The sequence below is a fragment of the Bos indicus x Bos taurus genome, chromosome 1, assembly GCF_003369695.1.
Source record: "Bos indicus x Bos taurus breed Angus x Brahman F1 hybrid chromosome 1, Bos_hybrid_MaternalHap_v2.0, whole genome shotgun sequence".
Taxonomy (NCBI): Eukaryota; Metazoa; Chordata; class Mammalia; order Artiodactyla; family Bovidae; genus Bos; species Bos indicus x Bos taurus.
Window position 1 is genome coordinate 38008314 of NC_040076.1, and position 19914 is coordinate 38028227.

General features: G+C 37.7%; 1 protein-coding gene across 1 annotated transcript in view; it reads right to left on the reverse strand.

Moving 5' to 3' along the window:
• Positions 1-19914, reverse strand: part of PROS1 (protein S) — a 64441-nt gene that overhangs the window by 34921 nt on the left and 9606 nt on the right. The window contains exons 2-6 of the mRNA XM_027553392.1: positions 13024-13181; positions 9898-9922; positions 4519-4605; positions 1566-1688; positions 1316-1447 (exon numbers count right to left, since the gene is read on the reverse strand). Of these exons, the coding sequence (XP_027409193.1) occupies positions 1316-1447; positions 1566-1688; positions 4519-4605; positions 9898-9922; positions 13024-13181 (525 nt within the window). The remainder of the gene's footprint in view (positions 1-1315; positions 1448-1565; positions 1689-4518; positions 4606-9897; positions 9923-13023; positions 13182-19914) is intronic.

Sequence of the window (19914 nt, forward strand, 5' to 3'; positions counted from 1 at the left end):
GACGATGGGGAAGGGGTAGGGAGGAAGAGAGGGAAGAAGAAAGAAAAGAAAGGAAAGAAGAAAAAAAGGGAAGGAAGAAAGAAGAAAGAAAAGCTTGCTCCCGATTTCTAAAAGCAACTCCAGGCTGGAAAATGTCATGTTTAGTTACCCACATACCTAGCACTTATATCTGAAGATTTAGTAAAAGACAGTTAAGCAATCTAATGGAAAAGATATCATGCAGAAAAAAGAAAGGCAAAATTTGGGGGAAAAATATTTCTTGTTTTTTTTTAGTTTTTTTTTTTTTAATTTATCTATTTATTATGGAAGGATAATTACTTTATAGAATTTTGCTGTTTTTTGTCAAACCTCAACATGAATCAGACATAGGTATACATATATCCCCTCCCTTTTGAAACTCCCTCCCGTCTCCCTCCCCATCCAACCCCTCTAGGTTGATACAGAGCCCTTGTTTGAGTTTCTTGAGCCAAACAGCAAATTTCCATTGGCTATCTATTTTACATATTGTAATGTAAGTTTCCATGTAATTCTTTCCATACATCTTACCCTCTCCTCCCCTCTCCCCGTGTCCATAAGTCTATTCTCTATGTCTGTTTCTGCACTGTTGCCCTATAAATAAATTTAAAAAGAAACACACTAGCAAAATGACTTAAAAAGCTAAATTGACAGGAATTATTTAAGTTTTAAATTAAAAAAAAAAGTTATGACCAGTGATGTGATCTTAAATGTATAAAGAAAAAGAAAAACCAGAATTTCATCTTTTTCAAAAACACAACTGGAAATGAGGTGCAGGATGGAGGGTTTATATTGGAAATTAGAAAGCTATTTCTGACAAGGAAATATAAAATATAATGAAAGAAGTTACTAAGGATTGTGGTGATTTATTTGTAAACTGTAGATCTTATTGAAATAAAGAATATAATAACAATACTAGAGAGTCTGGAAGAAGTAGGATCAACAATGATTTTGCAAATACCGTAGTATGCGAAGACTTGAATTAAAACTTCACTTTATCACCATACAATGAAATTCTTCATTAGAACAAGTGCATGTGCATGTATCAATACACACATACATACACAATAAGAAAATAACAAAATACTCTGAAATAAAAAAATACCCAATCAACAATAAACTAAAGGCAGTCCCACAGAATCACAGGCTTCAAGGTGGATAATAACGCATACTTATTATAAACACTTAAAACTCAAGAGTTTTCCGTGAATTTCCTGGGGAAATTCCTCTGAATTTTTGCTCTTACACAGTAAATGCCTTTTTTTGCTCTTACACAGTAAATGCCTTTTTTTACTCTTACCTTTGCAGTCCTTTTTATTTGAAAGCATAACAAAACCATTTTTACAGGAACAGTGGTAACTTCCAGGTGTGTTTTCACAAATCTGGCTGCAACCTCCATTTATATTTACAGGATCTTTGCATTCATTTATATCTAAAAGGAGAAAACAGAGTACTTTCAAAGTAATAAAGCCTTCTGAGAACTTTTCAGGAAGTCAATTCAGGTTGGGTATGTTATACATACCCATACCAGCTGGGTATGTTATACGTACCAGATTCACACTTTTCTCCTTGCCAACCTGATTTACAAATGCAAGTGAATGTCGCTTGGCCATCTTTGCAGGTCATAAATCCATCTTCATTGCATGGCAGAGGATTACACTGGTCCGAAATGGCTAAAGGAAATACATATCTATTTAATTTTTATAACACACCACAGTACAATAGAAATTATGTCCTTTAATAGAAATCTCATGAACAAAGTCTATGGTATATGGGAAAAAATACTACTGAGTCCTTCAAATACTTTTTCAAGAAGAAAAGTGGATCTATTAAACTTTTTAAATTATTTCTGCAAAAGAAAGCTACTTTTTGTTTAAATCCACTCTTTTTTTAAATAATTTTATTTATTTATTTATTTATTTTTGGCTCTGCTGGATCTTCATTGCTGAGCTCGGACCTTTTTCTAGTTGCCGGGAGCAGCGGCTACTCTCGAGTGTCGCCCGGGCTTCTCATTGCAGTGGCTTCTCTAGTTGCAGGGCACAGACTCTATTGTGGGCTTCAGTAGTTGCAGTTCCCAGGCTCTAGAGCACTAACTCAATAGTTGTGGTGCACAGGCTTAGCTGCTTCTTGCATGTGGGATCCTTCTGGATCAGGGATCGAACCTTTATCTCTAGCATTGGCAGGTGGATTCTTTACCACCGAGCCACCAGGGAAGCCCCACAACTACTTTTATGTGTGCAAATATACACAAAAGTCAATAATTGCAATTTAATATTCTTTTTATATATTACCTTATTTGAGCCTTAAAACAATTTCATGAGGTAGGCAGAACAATGAAGTTATTCAGTACCAATAGAAAAATGTGAGACTTCCAATTTGGGATAACATAGAATAACAGAGTGCCTTCCCTGATGGCTCAGACTGTAAAGAATCCACCCGCAATGCAGGAGACCTGGGTTTGATCCTTGGCTTGGGAAGATCCCCTGGAGTAGGGAATGGTAACCCACGCCAGTATTCTTGTCTGGAGAATCCCCATGGAAAGAGGAGCCTGGTGGGCTACAGACCATGGGGTCTCAAAGAGTCAGATACAACTGAGCGACTAAGCAGAGCACGGAATAACAGGGACCAGATTTATTCTCCTGCTTTAAATAAACAGAACTCTAGTCAAATGGTTTTCAGACATTGGGCAACAGGCAGCAGAATATTGTGATTTTTAAGGCAAGGATATTTCTTTCATAAAATGTCACAGCACTTTATCACTATCTTAAATGATACGCCCATTTATTTCTTGATTTATTTATAGTCTCTCTCGCCTCACTAGACACTGCAATGGTTCCTGGCTCCTGCATATTCCCGCACCTGTTTTTCCAGCCTTCCTAGCCAACTCTGAAAATTCCTTTCATCTTTCCTTGACATTTTCCTTAAGTTAGCAAAGCAAACTGTTACCTGCAAAAAAACACTTTTTTAAAATTTAACTAAAATCTAATCACTGAACTTTTCAAAAAATGTCCTCATAAAAGCAAGTTTTCTGAAAATTAGCAATTTATTAGGTATTGGTTATGTGTGTACCCACTCGTGTTCTTGCCTGGAAAATCCCAGGGACGGGGGAGCCTGGTGGGCTGCCGTCTATGGGGTCGCACAGAGTCGAACACGACTGAAGCGACATAGCAGCAGCAGCAGCAGCAGCAGTTATGTGTGTGTGCTCAGTTGCTCAGTCGTGTCTGATTCTTTGTGACCCCATGGATTATAGCCTACCAGGCTTCTCTGTCCATGGGAATTCTCCAGGCAAGAATACTGGAGTGCATTGCCATTTCCTACTCCAGGGGATCTTCCCAACCCAAGGATCAAACCCGCATCTCTTGCATCTCCTGCATAGGCAGGCGGATTCTGTACCACTGGGATATCTAGGAAGTCCAGATACTAGTTAAAAGAATAGAAAACAGCTTAATCAAGAAATTATAAAATTATTTTTCTGTCCTTGGGTAAATTAAAAAAATAAAGTATGAATTAAATATACATGTTCAAGCAAACTGTTTTACTTGTGAAGTTACAGCTAATTTTGAATTATAGAAAGTGCAGATAAGTGAATATCTCAATAGTACCAATGCTGCATGTAAAATATTCACTGGACAAACATTCCAATTTACATGTTTCAATTTCACCTTTGTCTCTGCATGTCAGGAAATTGATAAACTAGAGACAAATAATCTACCAGATTTATCACTAGGCCTTATGTGAACTTCAGAGGGAAAAGGCTAATTTGATATCACAATATTTTACACATTTATATCCACATTTATACCAAATGTGGTATACCAATAATATACCAATAATTCCACATTTCCACATTTATACCAAAAGTCAGAAAAATAAATGTGGCTCCCCTGTGATCTATTAGTCAACTGTAACATTTGCTCATAAGTACATGATTATGTAACAACAGTCTAAAAGCTCTTGGGAATAAAATTCTGGAGCAAATGATGTAAAGTTTGGCAAATAAGGACAACTTCAATTTAAAAGTTAGCTAGAAAATTCATTTTAAGCAGCCTTTACATCTAAAACACATTCCTTCAGGGAGTTTCCTGACAGTGCAGTGGTTAGGGATCTTCCTTGCTGTGGCCTGGGTTCAATCCCGGGTTGGGGAACTCAGATCCCACCAGCTGTGCAACATGGCCAAAAAGAAGAAAAGAACTCATCTTGTACATTTCTGATACATACAAATGTTATATGATACTTAAAAGTTTAAACTAAATAAATAATAAACACTGAAAGAAATAATTATTTGGCCAATTTGACCCAGTGCTAGAGCCCTGTGGCATATCCCCTACCCCCAAAAAATACTATTCCTCAAATGTATTTTGAGAAAACCTCCTTACTTGGCCTACAGCCAGCCCTTCAAGGGCTCATTTGTTTATTTTTAAACAGTAGTTATATTTATACGGGTGTACTTTACTTGCAGGCTTTTGTCATTTTGTTTTTTAAACTGATGGTAGAGGTGTTTACCATTGACACAGCTCCTCAGGTCAGGGTAAGCATTAGTTGACAGACGAGCAGCAGTGAATAATCCAGCTCTGAAAGAGCCAAGACAACCTGTAAAACACAAACAAGTGTCATCTTAGAGCTGATACACTAAACTTGATCTGAAATCATGGTAGAAATTATCCAGAGCAGTAGGGTATTTATGCTTCTGTGTTTGATTGTTTGATTCAGCAATCAAAATGTCAACCCTAAATGTCTCCATCCACTTTTTTGAAAAGTCAAAAATCTACAAGCAAGATTGCAATATATGCACAATCATAAAAAACATATTTATAGAAGCTTCTCTTAAGAGCCTTAAAGCCAGGGGGGGAAAATATCTTGGATTAGCAAAGAAATTTATTGCCACATAAATCTATGTTCTTAATTCTGTAGCAGAGACCTAAAGTTACCCTTAAATCTGTAGACCAGAGCCTAATTTAGAAATTGTCTATTATTAAGTGAATATAATGAGTTAGTGTTTCTGGTTGTTGTAGGCAACTTCCAATTCTTCCAATATTGCATAGAGATTAATAAAATAATGTTTGTATAATGCCTCAATATTACAAAGCAGGTTTACTTTATTCATTTTATTTCTCAACACAACTTTGTGAAATTAGATTCAGCAATCTGGCAGAAACAAGATGAAAAACAGAAATAAAATATGTATGGACTTTAACCAGAGGTCATTTAAGACCAACAACATAAGGTGTTATAACAGCCACAGAAGACAACATTGTATATATCAGTTCATTGTATAGACAGTTCTAAGTGCTCAGTTGCTAAGTTGCGTCTAACTCTTTGCAACCACATGGACTGTAGCCCACCAGCCTCCTGTCCATAGAATTTCCCGGGACAGGTATAGACAGTCACTGTGTGGATCACAATAAACTGTGGAAAATTCTGAAAGAGATGGGAATACCAGACCACCTGATCTGCCTTTGAGAAATTTGTATGCAGGTCAGGAAGCAACAGTTAGAACTGGACATGGAACAACAGACTGGTTCCAAATAGGAAAAGGAGTTCGTCAAGGCTGTATATTGTCACCCTGTTTATTTAACTTATATGCAGAGTACATCATGAGAAACGCTGGACTGGAAGAAACACAAGCTGGAATCAAGATTGCTGGGAGAAATACCAATAACCTCAGATATGCAGATGACACCACCCTTATGGCAGAAAGTGAAGAGGAACTCAAAAGCCTCTTGATGAAAGTGAAAGTGGAGAGTGAAAAAGTTGGCTTAAAGCTCAACATTCAGAAAACGAAGATCATGGCATCCGGTCCCATCACTTCATGGGAAATAGATGGGGAAACAGTGGAAACAGTGTCACACTTTATTTTTCTGGGCTCCAAAATCCCTACAGATGGTGACTGCAGCCATGAAATTAGAAGATGCTTACTCCTTGGAAGGAAAGTTATGACCAACCTAGACAGCATATTCAAAAGCAGAGACATTACTTTGCCAACAAAGGTTCGTCTAGTCAAGGCTATGGTTTTTCCTGTGGTCATGTATGGATGTGAGAGTTGGACTGTGAAGAAGGCTGAGTGCCGAAGAATTGATGCTTTTGAACTGTGGTGTTGGAGAAGACTCTTGAGAGTCCCTTGGACTGCAAGGAGATCCAACCAGTCCATTCTGAAGGAGATCAGCCCTGGGATTTCTTTGGAAGGAATGATGCTGAAGCTGAAACTCCAGTAGTTTGGCCACCTCATGCGAAGAGTTGACTCATTGGAAAAGACTCTGATGCTGGGAGGGATTGGGGGCAGGAGGAGAAGGGGATGACAGAGGATGAGATGGCTGAATGGTATCACCGACTTGATGGATGTGAGTCTCAGTGAACTCTGGGAGTTGGTGATGGACAGGGAGGCCTGGCGTGCTGCGATTCATGGGGTCACAGAGTCAGACACGACTGAGCAACTGATCTGATCTGATCTGATCTGAACCCACTAAAAAGGTGGTGTTTTGGTTATCTTTTTCTGAGTAAAGACACCCCAAATTAGTGGCTTATAAAATAATCACTTTATCTTACCTATGATCTATGTATCAAATATTTAGAAAGGGTTTATTTAAACTGTTTGTCTCTGCTGCACACAGGACCAGTCAGGGTGGCTGGGGCTGGAAGATCCACTTTCTGGATGACTTTTCACTCACATGTTTAACAGCGCAGGCTTCTTGGCATCTCTGTCTCCACATGGTATATGCCATGCTTCAGGGCTTCTCCACATGGTTGTGTTTCCCTGAGTACAGAGTCCTAAAGTGGCACTGCTTTCGTGGTACTTAGCTTCCAAGAGGAAGAAGAAAGAAACTGACAGGCCAATTAAGAGGCACTGTGTCACTTCCATCATAGTCTATTGATCAAAGCAGTCTCAGGGTCCACCCAGATTTGGGGGAGGGGGAAAAGGATAGATTCCACATAGTGACGGGAAAGTGGCAAGATGACATTGCAGAAGAATATGTGAGATGGGAAATATTTTTGCAGTCAACTTTGGAGAACACAGTTTATTACAGATGGGTGCAAAGGCTCATTTGAAGTCTGTGTGTATATTCCTTCCCTACTGCTTTTGTGACAAATCATCACAATCTCACCAGCTCAAAATAACCCGAATTTATTCTCTTACAGTTACAGGGATCAGAAGTCTAAAATTAAGGTGTTAGTAGGGCTGCATTCCTTCGAAAGACTCTAACAGAGAATCTATTTCCTCTGTTTCTTCAGCTTCCACAAGCTACCAGCATTCCTTGGCTCATGGCTCCAACCTCATATCATTCTCAAGTCTTGCTTTATTGTCATATATCTTACTACAAACTCTGATCTCCTGCCTCCCTTATATAAGAACATTTATAACTACACTGAATAATGTTCTCATCTCAAAATCCTTAACTTAAATCTTCAAAGACAACAATTAAGGTAACATTCAGAGGTTCTAAGGATAGGACATGAACATCTTTGGAGGGGGGTGGTCACTATTTAGCCTACCAAGGTAGGTTATAATATTTTCCCACAAAAACATTAGTTTATACTTACACTGTAGTCTTCCTGGAGACCCAATGAGACCTAGGCAATCTTAGGTCTTGAGTATTCTTTCCCTGAATTCATTTGTTCCTCCTCTTGAATCTCCCACTCCCAGAATTATCTTATTCTAGTGTGAACATTTCATTAGGATTCTGACTTTTAAGAAAGCCTTGTTTTGCAGTTCTGGACAAATCTGACAGCCAAAATTCAAAACCCTTAAGCTAGAGGTTCAGGTGAAATGCTTCATATGGTGATTAGGACCCCAGGCCAGACTACAAAGTACATTTAACCCATAAACCACCTTATATACGAGTCCATACTAATACACTGATAACATTTTTTTGGAATTTTTTTTCTAATTTTTTTAGAAGTACAGTGTTAAGAGTAAGCTGCATGGTTACTCAAAGCAGTGTAATCCTATCCCATACTTTCCCATTTCTCTTTCTTGTTGTCCAAAAGGAATGCAAGAAGTGGGAGAGAATGAATGAGTAGAAAGGTGAGAACTGGAGAGAGATCTTCGTAGCTTTTGTAGCCTGAAGCAGAAGCTCTCTCAAGAACTGGAATTAGGAATAGAAACTTGGGTCATCATGGAGGAAAGCCTGAGAGAGAGGCACTTTCAGGAGAGGTTCCAGTGGCAGGACAGAACACACTAGAAAGAAATCTTGGTTCTAGACTATGACAGCTCCTATACCCATATTGTCATCTGATTATCTTTTGTAACATTTTATGATTATATTTTATTTTATAATTTTTATTTTATGATTATAAATCCAATCTATGTTGGGTTTATAGTAGTTCCCCCCTTTAACCTACATTTTGTGTTTTGGTATTCCTTCTTTCCCTTTTTTTCTTTTTCCTTGTTTATTCTTGCCAGAGGTTCATCTAACTTACTTTCCTTACTTTGCATTTTCAAAGTGAGATTTTCTACTGTTAATCCTCTCTTTGTTTTCCATTTACTTCTATCCCTGTTTTTGTTACTTGTTGTTCAGGGTTTTCTCTATAGTACTTTCAAAAATTTGCTCGATTTGAATGCTCAGGTTCTTTTAAAAATACCCAGTGTGTCTTCTTACCGCTGCCTCAGAAGTCAGCACCCCAGGTCCCCACACACACAGTGGGTCAGGCGCCTTCAGTCTATCCATGGAATGCTCACATTTCTTGACTTTTTTTTCTTTATATTTTGTTATTATTAGTGCCTGGAATAGCTATTGCTTCTTTTGAGATGATTTTAAGAGAAGTCAGCAGTCTAAACTAATCCACCAGTTGGGCAAGAACTAAAAACTAAAAGCTATTTCTGATGTTTACATCTTGGCTCAGAATGTAGCATTCTTCCCGAGGAGTTTTTCTCTCATAAATTTAATCATCCATTTTATCCGGTGATATTTTACAGGCCTACACAGATGGCAGTTGTTTACTCTATTTTCTAAGGAAAAGAACACAATTTTAAAACTTACCTTTATATAATGAAGCCCTGAGTATTTCTGCCCAAATTCCATGTTTTCAGTGCACTGCATGGAGGATGTGGATAGACTAACATGTTTCCTGAAGTCTTACAACCCTAGATCCAAACACTGTCCAAAATATATGTAATAGTGATCTAATTTCTTGGGTGACATTATCTCACTGTAAGGAGCTCCCAGCATGAGCTGTGATAATTAGTGAAATTACTATTAGATTTACCAGAGACAGGATTATAAACATTTCTTTTTCCCAATTAGGAACACTGGCCTACAAAATATACACATCAAATGACAAAAAGGTTTTAATTAAGGTAGAGCATTTCTGTTCTCAACAGTGGAATTCATCACATATAACTAAATAAAGACCAAAATATAAAATGTGAATCAAAAATAAGTCATAGTAAGAAAGGTCATACTTTTTCTTTCAACTATATAAATCAGTTGAATTATACTTTACGTTTGAAGAAAGTTCAACATAATTTTAAAAAATCTATCTAATTCATGTGTTTATTTGGTATTCCCAATAGCTCTGAAGTTAGAAAATAAAGTTATAACATAATATAATACAGAAATTAAAAAGTTAAATAAGTTGCCTAATCTGACACAGCAGAAACTTTTAGGTCTGAGACTAGAGCCCACATCATATTATTATTATTTTTCTTAGGACTTCGGCTTTTCTATTACACTGCCAAATAAGATAGGCAAAGAAAAGTGAAAGTTGGGTACATGTCTTTAAATAAAAGGACAGCAGGGATAGCAAATCTGCATACAGAATGAGATCTTACTCCCAAGGCTAATGAAATTGTATGGGGTGGAATATATATAAACAGAGGATTGGACTTCATCATATTTAAGTTTCTATCATTTCTAAGATTATATGATTGAGATCCTTTAAACTTACCTAAATATTTTGGATAAAAATATTCCTAGAAAAAAAGAAAAGAAAAAATATATCTTAACAAAGGTAAATTTCACTATAAAGTTAACATTTAATTTTAAAACATGTTTTTATATTGAATATGCAATAAATTACATATAACTGTCATTTTCACATTACAATATAACATTTTTTCTATAGTAAAAGGTACACCAGAAGTATATGGCTAATAGCATTAAGCCAATAAAATGCTTTTAGGCTTAAAGCAATACTGATCAATTAAATCATGCTTCAAAGACTTCTAAACTGAAAACAGGTTCCATTGAAAATGTTAAATGTGACTACATATGCCTCCTTTTAGTAAATCCTTTAATTTTTCCATGATGATTAGATACCCATTTGATATATTTGACATCATGTTGATTACACACACACTAGATTAATTGTTGAATAACATAATTTGAATTGAAGTGGACATTTATCTTTTAGCATCTTATGTACATGTAATACCTTACTTATAAACTGGTGATGCACCAAGAAATTTTTCTGTAAATCAGTAATTTGGACTAAGGAATACACTTTACCAAAAGGAGAAAAATGTTAACAATGATTTTCTGATGGAAAGGTCCCCAGGCTGGTTCACAAAAGCCTTCTTAAGCCATAAAATATCTAATGTGCAGCACTAATAGCATAAGAACTCCTCATGAGAAACCAACATTTCTACACAAAAACAACCTTAAGTACAGAGCATAATTTTCATCCAGGATACAATTAAAGTCCTTATTCCTTCCTCCTCTCACATATAAACCTACACAACACTTATCTACTAATTTCTAAGAATGAGATCCAACCACTAGGCAATTCAGACATTGATATTGTCCTCTATAGCAGCAGTCCCCAATCTTTTTGGCACCAGGGACTGGTTTCATGGAAGACAATTTTTCTTCCAGACCAAGGGAATGGGGATAGTTTCAGGATGATTCAAATGTATTACGTTTATTGTGCATTTTATTTCCATTATTATTACTTCAGTTCTACCTCAGATCATCAGGCATTAGATCCCAGAGGCTGGGGAACCCCTGTTCTACAGAACAAAAGCCAGGACATAGGTAATGATGAATGGGTTCAACACGAGATAATGTAATGGGGAAAGGACTATATTAGGGACAATGGGGAGATAAGCAATAAGGTGGTGACTGGGAGTGTGGACTAGGGTGTGAGGGATGTAGACAAGGAGTGTTTGGGAAAGGAAAGAAAGTGAGAAACAATAACAAATGCTTTTTCTTTCATTTCTCCCACCTCTTCCTCACTCTCACCATCATCTCTTTTCTTCTATCCGTAACACCATTATCAGAATGAGTGGAGGAGAGGAAGCACATAAATGAGTTTCTTTTCTCCACTCTTCCCCTCCCCTCCATACGTCTTCTGTCTCATTCCCCATTTGCTACTCAGAGGCTAAACTATTAGAACATATTTAGTGTTAGAAATACATGCTCAAGTACTGATGGGTGATATAATAAAATGAAATCTTGGGCATGCAGGCTTGTCTTAAAATATTCCGGCAAAACAAAACAAAAATTAGAGTGAATGGGGTACAGAACAGGCAGAACAAGAAAAGCAGATGGTTGATAATCACTGAAAAGGGAAGGAGTCCCTACTTTGGGATATAGTTTCAATTTCCATAATAAAAAGAAACATTTATGTATATGTGTGTGGTGTGTGTATTTGCTTCTTACACAATAAGAGTACACTGTTACCTTGTGTGAAATAAAATATTTTTGCCTTGTCAACTGTTTTTCCACCAAAGACAGCAAAACTAAGAGAAACATTTGGTTTTAATCTTGGAGAGTGTTAAAAATGGGTAACTTGGGAAAAACTCCCTTTGAACCTATTAGAGTATGTGGAGGTAAGAGGACTAAGGGTAATCCCAGGAAACACAAGTTATCACTGTCTTGGACAGGTTCTCTCACTATAGACAAATGGTTCCTGCTTGTTACTGCTTATCTAGTCTCATGGTCCCAGGAGCTAAGTCAGAAGTAAAGGAGGTATTTTGAAGATACATATGCCTCCCTCATTTCCTTTTGGGTATACAGTTCATCCAGGAAAAAAACTAGGGTAACCCGAAAGGTTATCAAATTTCAATTCTCAAGGTCACCCTCATCCTGATTCTTAGAGGCACTATTTATATTCTTGCTACCCACAGAACAAGTTAGAGAAAGGCTTCTCTAGGAGAAATGGGGGACTAAAGATCAGCTCTAAGGGTCTCTTATTTCTGTAAGATATTTAGGGATCTTTATAGTTTTCTAGACTAACTTGGAAAAATGTATGCACTAAAGATATAAATTCTACCCCTGGGATTATCAATGATTTTAAGTGGGCTCAGGAAACTTCCCAAGAGTTTATGGAATAAATTAGAAGTGTTCTTAGGAAACACAGTATTGAAATGAATTCTTCAGTAAGCATTCACTGAATACCTATTATGTACCAAGCTCTGAATTAGAGGTCCTGTTTTCTAAAGCTTAGTTAAAAAAGCCAATGGAGAGAATTAATGAAGCATAGTGATAACGATGTAGTCATACACATACACACACACACACACACACACTAGAGATGCCTTCCCCTCACCCAACAGTACAAAATACTGGTTGAGAGAAAGTAGTTACAAACCATGAAATTCATACTATTTGTGATAATTAGGTATAACTGAATTACAGTTTGGTCAGAGCACATCGCTTTCAGCAAATAGTATTTCCCTAACACGCCCACCCTTGAAGGCACTTCCTCCTGAAATGCTTCGGTGGGAAAATACAGAAGGTGACGCTGTTGTCATTGTTCAGTTGCTAAGCTGTGTTCAACTCTTTGGGAGCCCATGAACTGCAGCCCACCAGGCTCCTCTGTCCATGTGATTTTCCAGGCAAGATTACTGAAGTGGTTGCCATTTTCTTCTCCAGGGGATCTTCCCGACCCAGGGATCAAACCCGCATCTCCTGTGTCTCCTGCACTGGTGGGTGGATTGAGCCCACAGAAGGTGATATACACAATCATTAATTTTAAAAAGGAACACGAGGGAACAGAGACTAAAGCTAGAAATGTTCCGTCTGTAACTATATGTCTAGGTATACTAACTGACCACTTTTCATGAGTTCTTACCGTTTCCGGGTTATTTTCAAAGATTTCCCTGGCTTCTTCTTTATTGCACAGTTCTTCAATGCATTCTCTTTCAAGATTGCCCTTTTTTGTTTCTTCAAGCAATGTATTTGCACGGCGTCTCCTAATCAGGACTTGTGAAGCATGTTGCCTCGACAAAACTGAAGGAAAAAAAATATGTTTACATGAACAAATCTTTCATTTCTCCACCTAAAATATTTTTTAAACGTGAGAATTTAAATCATTTTTTGTCTGTAAATTGCATGACATTCAAAGTAGTGTTAAACTGAGGCGGTGGGGAATGCAGATACATATGCCCCTCGGTTAACAACCCAAAGAGCAGTTTGGTGTGTAGCTACAGCACTTGTCTAATGATTTGCACAAATTATTCAAGTTTGTGCTTGAGGTCAAACATAACTAACGAAAATTCAACGATTACCTCATTATGACAATGTTGGGAAAAACATCATGCTGAAATGATTGTCAAAAGTCATAGCCACAGCATCTTTAGAGTAACAACCTTTCTCAGTTTTAATGGAAAACTTGTGTGATCTCTGAGAAATGTAGGAGTACAGTTCAATCAGCTATTTGAAAGATACTTGATAGGCTAAAACACCTGGTTATCTATACAAACGAGAAAATAAAAACCCATGGCAAAAGGAAGACCATATGCAAAGCACAAAATACAGAAGACAAAGAGAAAAAAAAAATGGTAACTTTGAGTATATAAAAAATTTTAAGCAGTTGACAAATAATGATAAAAATAACAAAGTTCAAAATCAAGCAATAGATTAACATCTAGAATTTATAAAAACTTTTGCAAATTACATAAAAAATAATACAATACAGCAACCAATACAGGTATGTGTACAGTGTACATGTAATACCTTACATGAGTATTACAAGAAGACAAGAGTCTTCTCCAACACCACAGTTCAAAAGCATCAATTCGTTGGTGCTCAGCTTTCTTTATAGTCCAACTCTCACATCCATACATGACCACTGGAAAAACCACAGCCTGACTAGACAGACCTTTGTTGGCAAAGTAATGCCTCTGCTTTTGAATATGCTATCTAGGTTGGTCATAACTTTCCTGCCAAGGAGTAAGCGTCTTTTAACTTCAGGGCTGCAATCACCATCTGCAGTGATTTTGGAGCCCCAAAAAATAAAGTCTGACACTGTTTCCCCATCTATTTCCCATATATCGCTCACCATTTTTATTGCTGCTCGAGCTCAAGATAAATTAAGGCTGTGTGCATCTAAAAGATGTTATTCTGTGAGCATGCCAGCCACCAAGTGTATTGCTAACTGAAAAATGGCAGCCCAACCAACAATGAAAGGGTCTGAGATTAAAATTATCTCACTTATTTGAAATAGTTTTAGGCATGCTACCTGATTTAATATAGCAAAAACTTGGCCCTTCTGAAAAGAAGAAAGCTTTAGTCATTCAGTCATATCTGACTCTTTGTGGCCCCATGGACTATAGCCCACCAGGTTCCTCTGTCCATGGGGATTCTCCAGGCAAGAATACTAGAGCGGGTTGCCATTTCCTTCTCCAGGGCATCTTCCCAACCCAGAGATCAAACCCAGGTCTCCTGCATTGCAGACAGATTCTTTGCCGTCTGAGCCACCAGGGAAGCCTTTCTGAATGTCGAAGAAAATATGTTAGCCTTTCTGAGGAAAACAGTAACACTTTGTATTAAAGATGAATATACTGATGTAATAACAGAATAATCAAGGTCATATGCAATTGGAAAACAAACCATAAACATCACTCCTCAGCATTTCTTCCTTACAGAATATCAAACTTTAGAATTCAGAGGTTAATAATGATATTTAAGTATATCTCTTTTCCTATAAGAGCCTCATTGCATGACACAGACCTTGTGTAGTAACACATATTATACTTATCTTTGGGGAAGTTCTCAATTGGGAAATTCTCAATTTGGAGAACTAAAGTGATAGTTTTAAAAAATGCTCACATATATTTATAAAATCAGAAGAAAACACAGTAAACTCCATTACTACAGAGATGATGAAAATCCAGAGCATACAAGATATTTACTCTAAGTTATTAAGCTTATAAACAACAAAAGTACAGCTTAGATCACAGGCACCCCAATGCTCAGACCTGCAACCATCCACTACTATTTGCTACTGCTTCTCAGAAAAGAGGGAAAAGTGTCATTATCTCTGATAATGAGAGGAATATTAAAAATGAAAATTGTTACACCTCTGACCTAAAGGATAACAAAGCTAATAATTTAAAAAGTGATTCTGTCTAAATAAATTTTGTGTGAATTTGAAAGTTTGTTTTAGTTTACCCAATAATACTTTCAACTGGGATGGTGTGTAACAACCCTCAAAGTGCATATTAGTGATTTCATTTGATCTTACATAAATACCAAAATATGCTACAGGATAGAATTATTATTTCCATTTTCTTATTGAAGAAATTGGAGCTGAAAGAAGTTAAATGTATTTTTCAAGATCATAGAACTACAAAGTGGTGCTAAGGAGACAGGACTTTTTAAAATTTATTTATTTTTAATTGGAAGATAATTACTTTACAATATTGTGTTTGTTAATACCATACATCAACGTGCATCAGCCTTAAGTACACATACATCCCTTCCCTCTTGAACCCTCCATCTTGAATCACCCTCCCACACCAAGCCACCCCTCTAGGTTGTCACAGAGCCCCAGTTTGAGTTCCCTGAATCATACAGCAAATTCCCACTGACTATTTTACATATGGTGGTACATATGTTTCCATGCTACTCTTTCCATGTGTCATACCCTCTCCTTCCCCTACTGTGTCCATAAGTCTGTTCTGTCTGCATCTCCACTGCTGCTCTGCAAATAGGTTCATCAACACCATCTCTCTAGACTCCATACATATGCATTAATATATGATATTTGCTTTTCTCTCTCCAACTTACTTCATTCTGCATAGTAGGCTTTAGGTTTATCCACCTCATCATAATGGACTCAAATGTGTTCCTTTTTATGGCTGAGTAACATTCCATTGTATATATGTACCACAGATTATTTATCCACTCATCTGTTGATGGACATGGGGACAAGAATTTAAATATACTTATCCTCCAGTGCTCTTTCTTCTATGTATTCTACCACTTAAATGCCACAATGTACTTGATTAAAAAATATAAATTATGTGGTTGTGTAGTGGATGTACTTGGTATCTTAAATAAGACATGTATTATTTGTTATAAAATAAACCCACTCATCTAACAGAATGTGTTTTCAAAGGAATCTACCATTCCTTGTCAAAAAGATATAAATGTGACATCACAGATCTAAACTAAAACTACAGAAGTGTAGGATGAGACAAATATATGTTCTGAAGTGTTCCTATTACTGGCTCAGAGTCTGTCTGCCCGCAAATATCTATCCTGCTGGCATGCAGGAGTGTCTAAAAAGTTTCATTATTTATCATAATATTAAATATGGCACCATAAGCACATACATGCTCTTTTTTATTATCTCCTATAAAAAGTAGGGAAAACCACTAGACCATTCAGGTATGACCTAAATCAATCCCTTATGATTATACAGTGGAAGTGAAAAATAGATTTAAGGGCCTAGATCTGAGAGATAGAGTGCCTGATGAACTATGGAATGACATAGTGACATTGTACAGGAGACAGGGATCAAGACCATTCCCATAGAAAAGAAATGCAAAAAAGCAAAATGGCTGTTTGGGGAGGCCTTACAAATAGCTGTGAAAAGAAGAGAAGCGAAAAGCAAAGGAGAAAAGGAAAGATATAAACATCTGAATTCAGAGTTCCAAAGAATAGCAAGAAGAGATAAGAAAGCCTTCTTCAGCCATCAATGCAAAGAAATAGAGGAAAACAACAGAATAGGAAAGACTAGGGATCTCTTCAAGAAAATCAGAGATACCAAAGGAACATTTCATGCAAAGATGAGCTCGATAAAGGACAGAAATGGTATGGACCTAACAGAAGCAGAAGATATTAAGAAGAGATGGCAAGAATACACAGAAGAACTGTACAAAAAAGATCTTCACAACCTAGATAATCACGATGGTGTGATCACTGACCTAGAGCCAGACATCCTGGAATGTGAAGTCAAGTGGGCATTAGAAAGCATCACTACAAACAAAGCTAATGGAGGTGATGGAATTCCAGTTGGGCTATTCCAAATCCTGAAAGATGATGCTGTGAAAGTGCTGCACTCAATATGCCAGCAAATTTGGAAAACTCAGCAGTGGCCACAGGACTGGAAGAGGTCAGTTTTCATTCCAATCCCAAAGAAAGGCAATGCCAAAGAGTGCTCAATCTACCGCACAATTGCACTCATCTCACACGCTAGTAAAGTAATGCTCAAAATTCTCCAAGCCAGGCTTCAGCAATATGTGAACCATGAACTTCCTGATGTTCAAGCTGGTTTTAGAAAAGGCAGAGGAACCAGAGATCAAATTGCCAACATCCGCTGGATCGTGGAAAAAGCAAGAGAGTTCCAGAAAAACATCTATTTCTGCTTTAATGATTATGCCAAAGCCTTTGACTGTGTGGATCACAAGAAACTGTGGAAAATTCTGAGAGAGATGGAATACCAGAACACCTGATCTGCCTTTGAGAAATTTGTATGCAGGTCAGGAAGCAACAGTTAGAACTGGACATGGAACAACAGACTGGTTCCAAATAGGAAAAGGAGTTCGTCAAGGCTGTATATTGTCATCCTATTTATTTAACTTATATGCAGAGTACATCATGAGAAACACTGGACTGGAAGAAACACAAGCTGGAATCAAGATTGCCGGGAGAAATATCAATAACCTCAGATATGCAGATGACACCACCCTTATGGCAGAAAGTGAAGAGGAACTCAAAAGCCTCTTGATGAAAGTGAAAGTGGAGAGTGAAAAAGTTGGCTTAAAGCTCAACATTCAGAAAACGAAGATCATGGCATCCGGTCCCATCACTTCATGGGAAATAGATGGGGAAACAGTGGAAACAGTGTCAGACTTTATTTTGGGGGGCTCCAAAATCACTGCAGATGGTGACTGCAGCCATGAAATTAAAAGATGCTTACTCCTTGGAAGGAAAGTTATGAATAACCTAGATAGCATATTCAAAAGCAGAGACATTACTTTGCCAACAAAGGTTCGTCTAGTCAAGGCTATGGTTTTTCCTGTGGTCATGTATGGATGTGAGAGTTGGACTGTGAAAATAGCTGAGTGTCGAAGAATTGATGCTTTTGAACTGTGGTGTTGGAGAAGATTCTTGAGAGTCCCTTGGACTGCAAGGAGATCCAACCAGTCCACTCTGAAGGAGATCAGCCCTGGGATTTCTTTGGAAGGAATGATACTAAAGCTGAAACTCCAGTACTTTGGCCACCTCATGTGAAGTGTTGACTCATTGGAAAAGACTGTGATGCTGGGAGGGATTGGGGGCAGGAGGAGAAGGGGACGACAGAGGATGAGATGGCTGGATGGCATCACTGACTTGATGGACGTGAGTCTCAGTGAACTCCTGGAGTTGGTGATGGACAGGGAGGCCTGGCGTGCTGCGATTCATGGGGTCGCAAAGAGTCGGACACGACTGAGCGACTGATCTGATCTGATCTGATTAACCCTATCTTGTTGTTTTAAACACATAACAAACTAAAACTCAGAGAAGTGGAGTTTAATCTTACCAAATTCACATAACTGAGAACAAAGTTCATCAAGCCTGGCTCCAAAACCCATTCTCTTTTGGTATCATCACATTGTCTCTAATCAGTTGTCTCACTTCTTTTAGATTAAAAAGTTTTTCAAGAAAATCCTTGTGAAAAGCCAACTAACAGGCTTGAAAAGTGTTACATTCAGATTAAAATTTTAGGTTATATTTAGTTATTAGTCCGAGATTAGAAACATGACTGAATCTGCTTGATTTTTTTTTACCTCATCTGAGTCATCCCTTCTGCAAAATAACGACCACAGAAGCTGAACAATTATGTCAATAACATAACCACTGACTCCCTCAATGTTTTTTGTGGGAGCAAAAATTTTCTTCAGCATAAATTTGATTAAACAACAAAAATTAATTTACTGTTGTTGGTACATAATTCATTTAACACCTGTCATAAGGATAGTGGAGTTAGCATTGCCTCTGTGGTGGTGGTGGTTTAGTTTCTAAGCCATGTCCAATTCTTTGTGACGCCATGGATCATAGCCCACCAGGCTCTTCTGTCCATGGGATAAGAATATTGGAGTGGGTTGCCATTTGCTTCTCCACGGAATCTTCCCCACCCAGGGATCACACCCACAGAACTGCATCTTCTGCAGTGCAGGCAAATTCTTTCTCAGCTGAGCCATCAGGGAAGCTCAGCATTGCCTCTTCTCACAGGAAAATTCTCTCTTGACCTCCATCAAGAGTTAAAGAAAAACGTTAAAAGCCCCTTTCCTACTTAGGTGTCCAAGCCTGCTATGTTCTGTTCAGAGGGATCAGAACTTCAGGTTGTCCAAAGCCAATCAGTCAGATGCAAGTGAGGTAGCAGATGGAGGAGACCCAAACTTTAGGCTAGTTCATCCTCTGAATCTCTTACCTTTGCTGAGATAGTTCTCACATTCCTCCCTCCTAAAACTCATCTTTTAAAATTCTGTTTTCTGTCTCTTCTTTTACCCCCTCTTGGCATCCCAAGAATGAAAAACTGTCCCTAAAAGAATGTATCTGAGAAGGGAATTTTAGGCTAGCCTTTGGTTTGGCAGAGTGTTTGAATCTTTGTTTCTTCTTCAGTGTGGGACAGGGTCAGGGAAATGGCATCCAGTGCACAAACAGAACAATTAGATAACACTTTGAGATATAATTGTGCCTCCTATCTCTCTGCTGCTGCTGCTGCTAAGTCACTTCAGTCGTGTCCGACTCT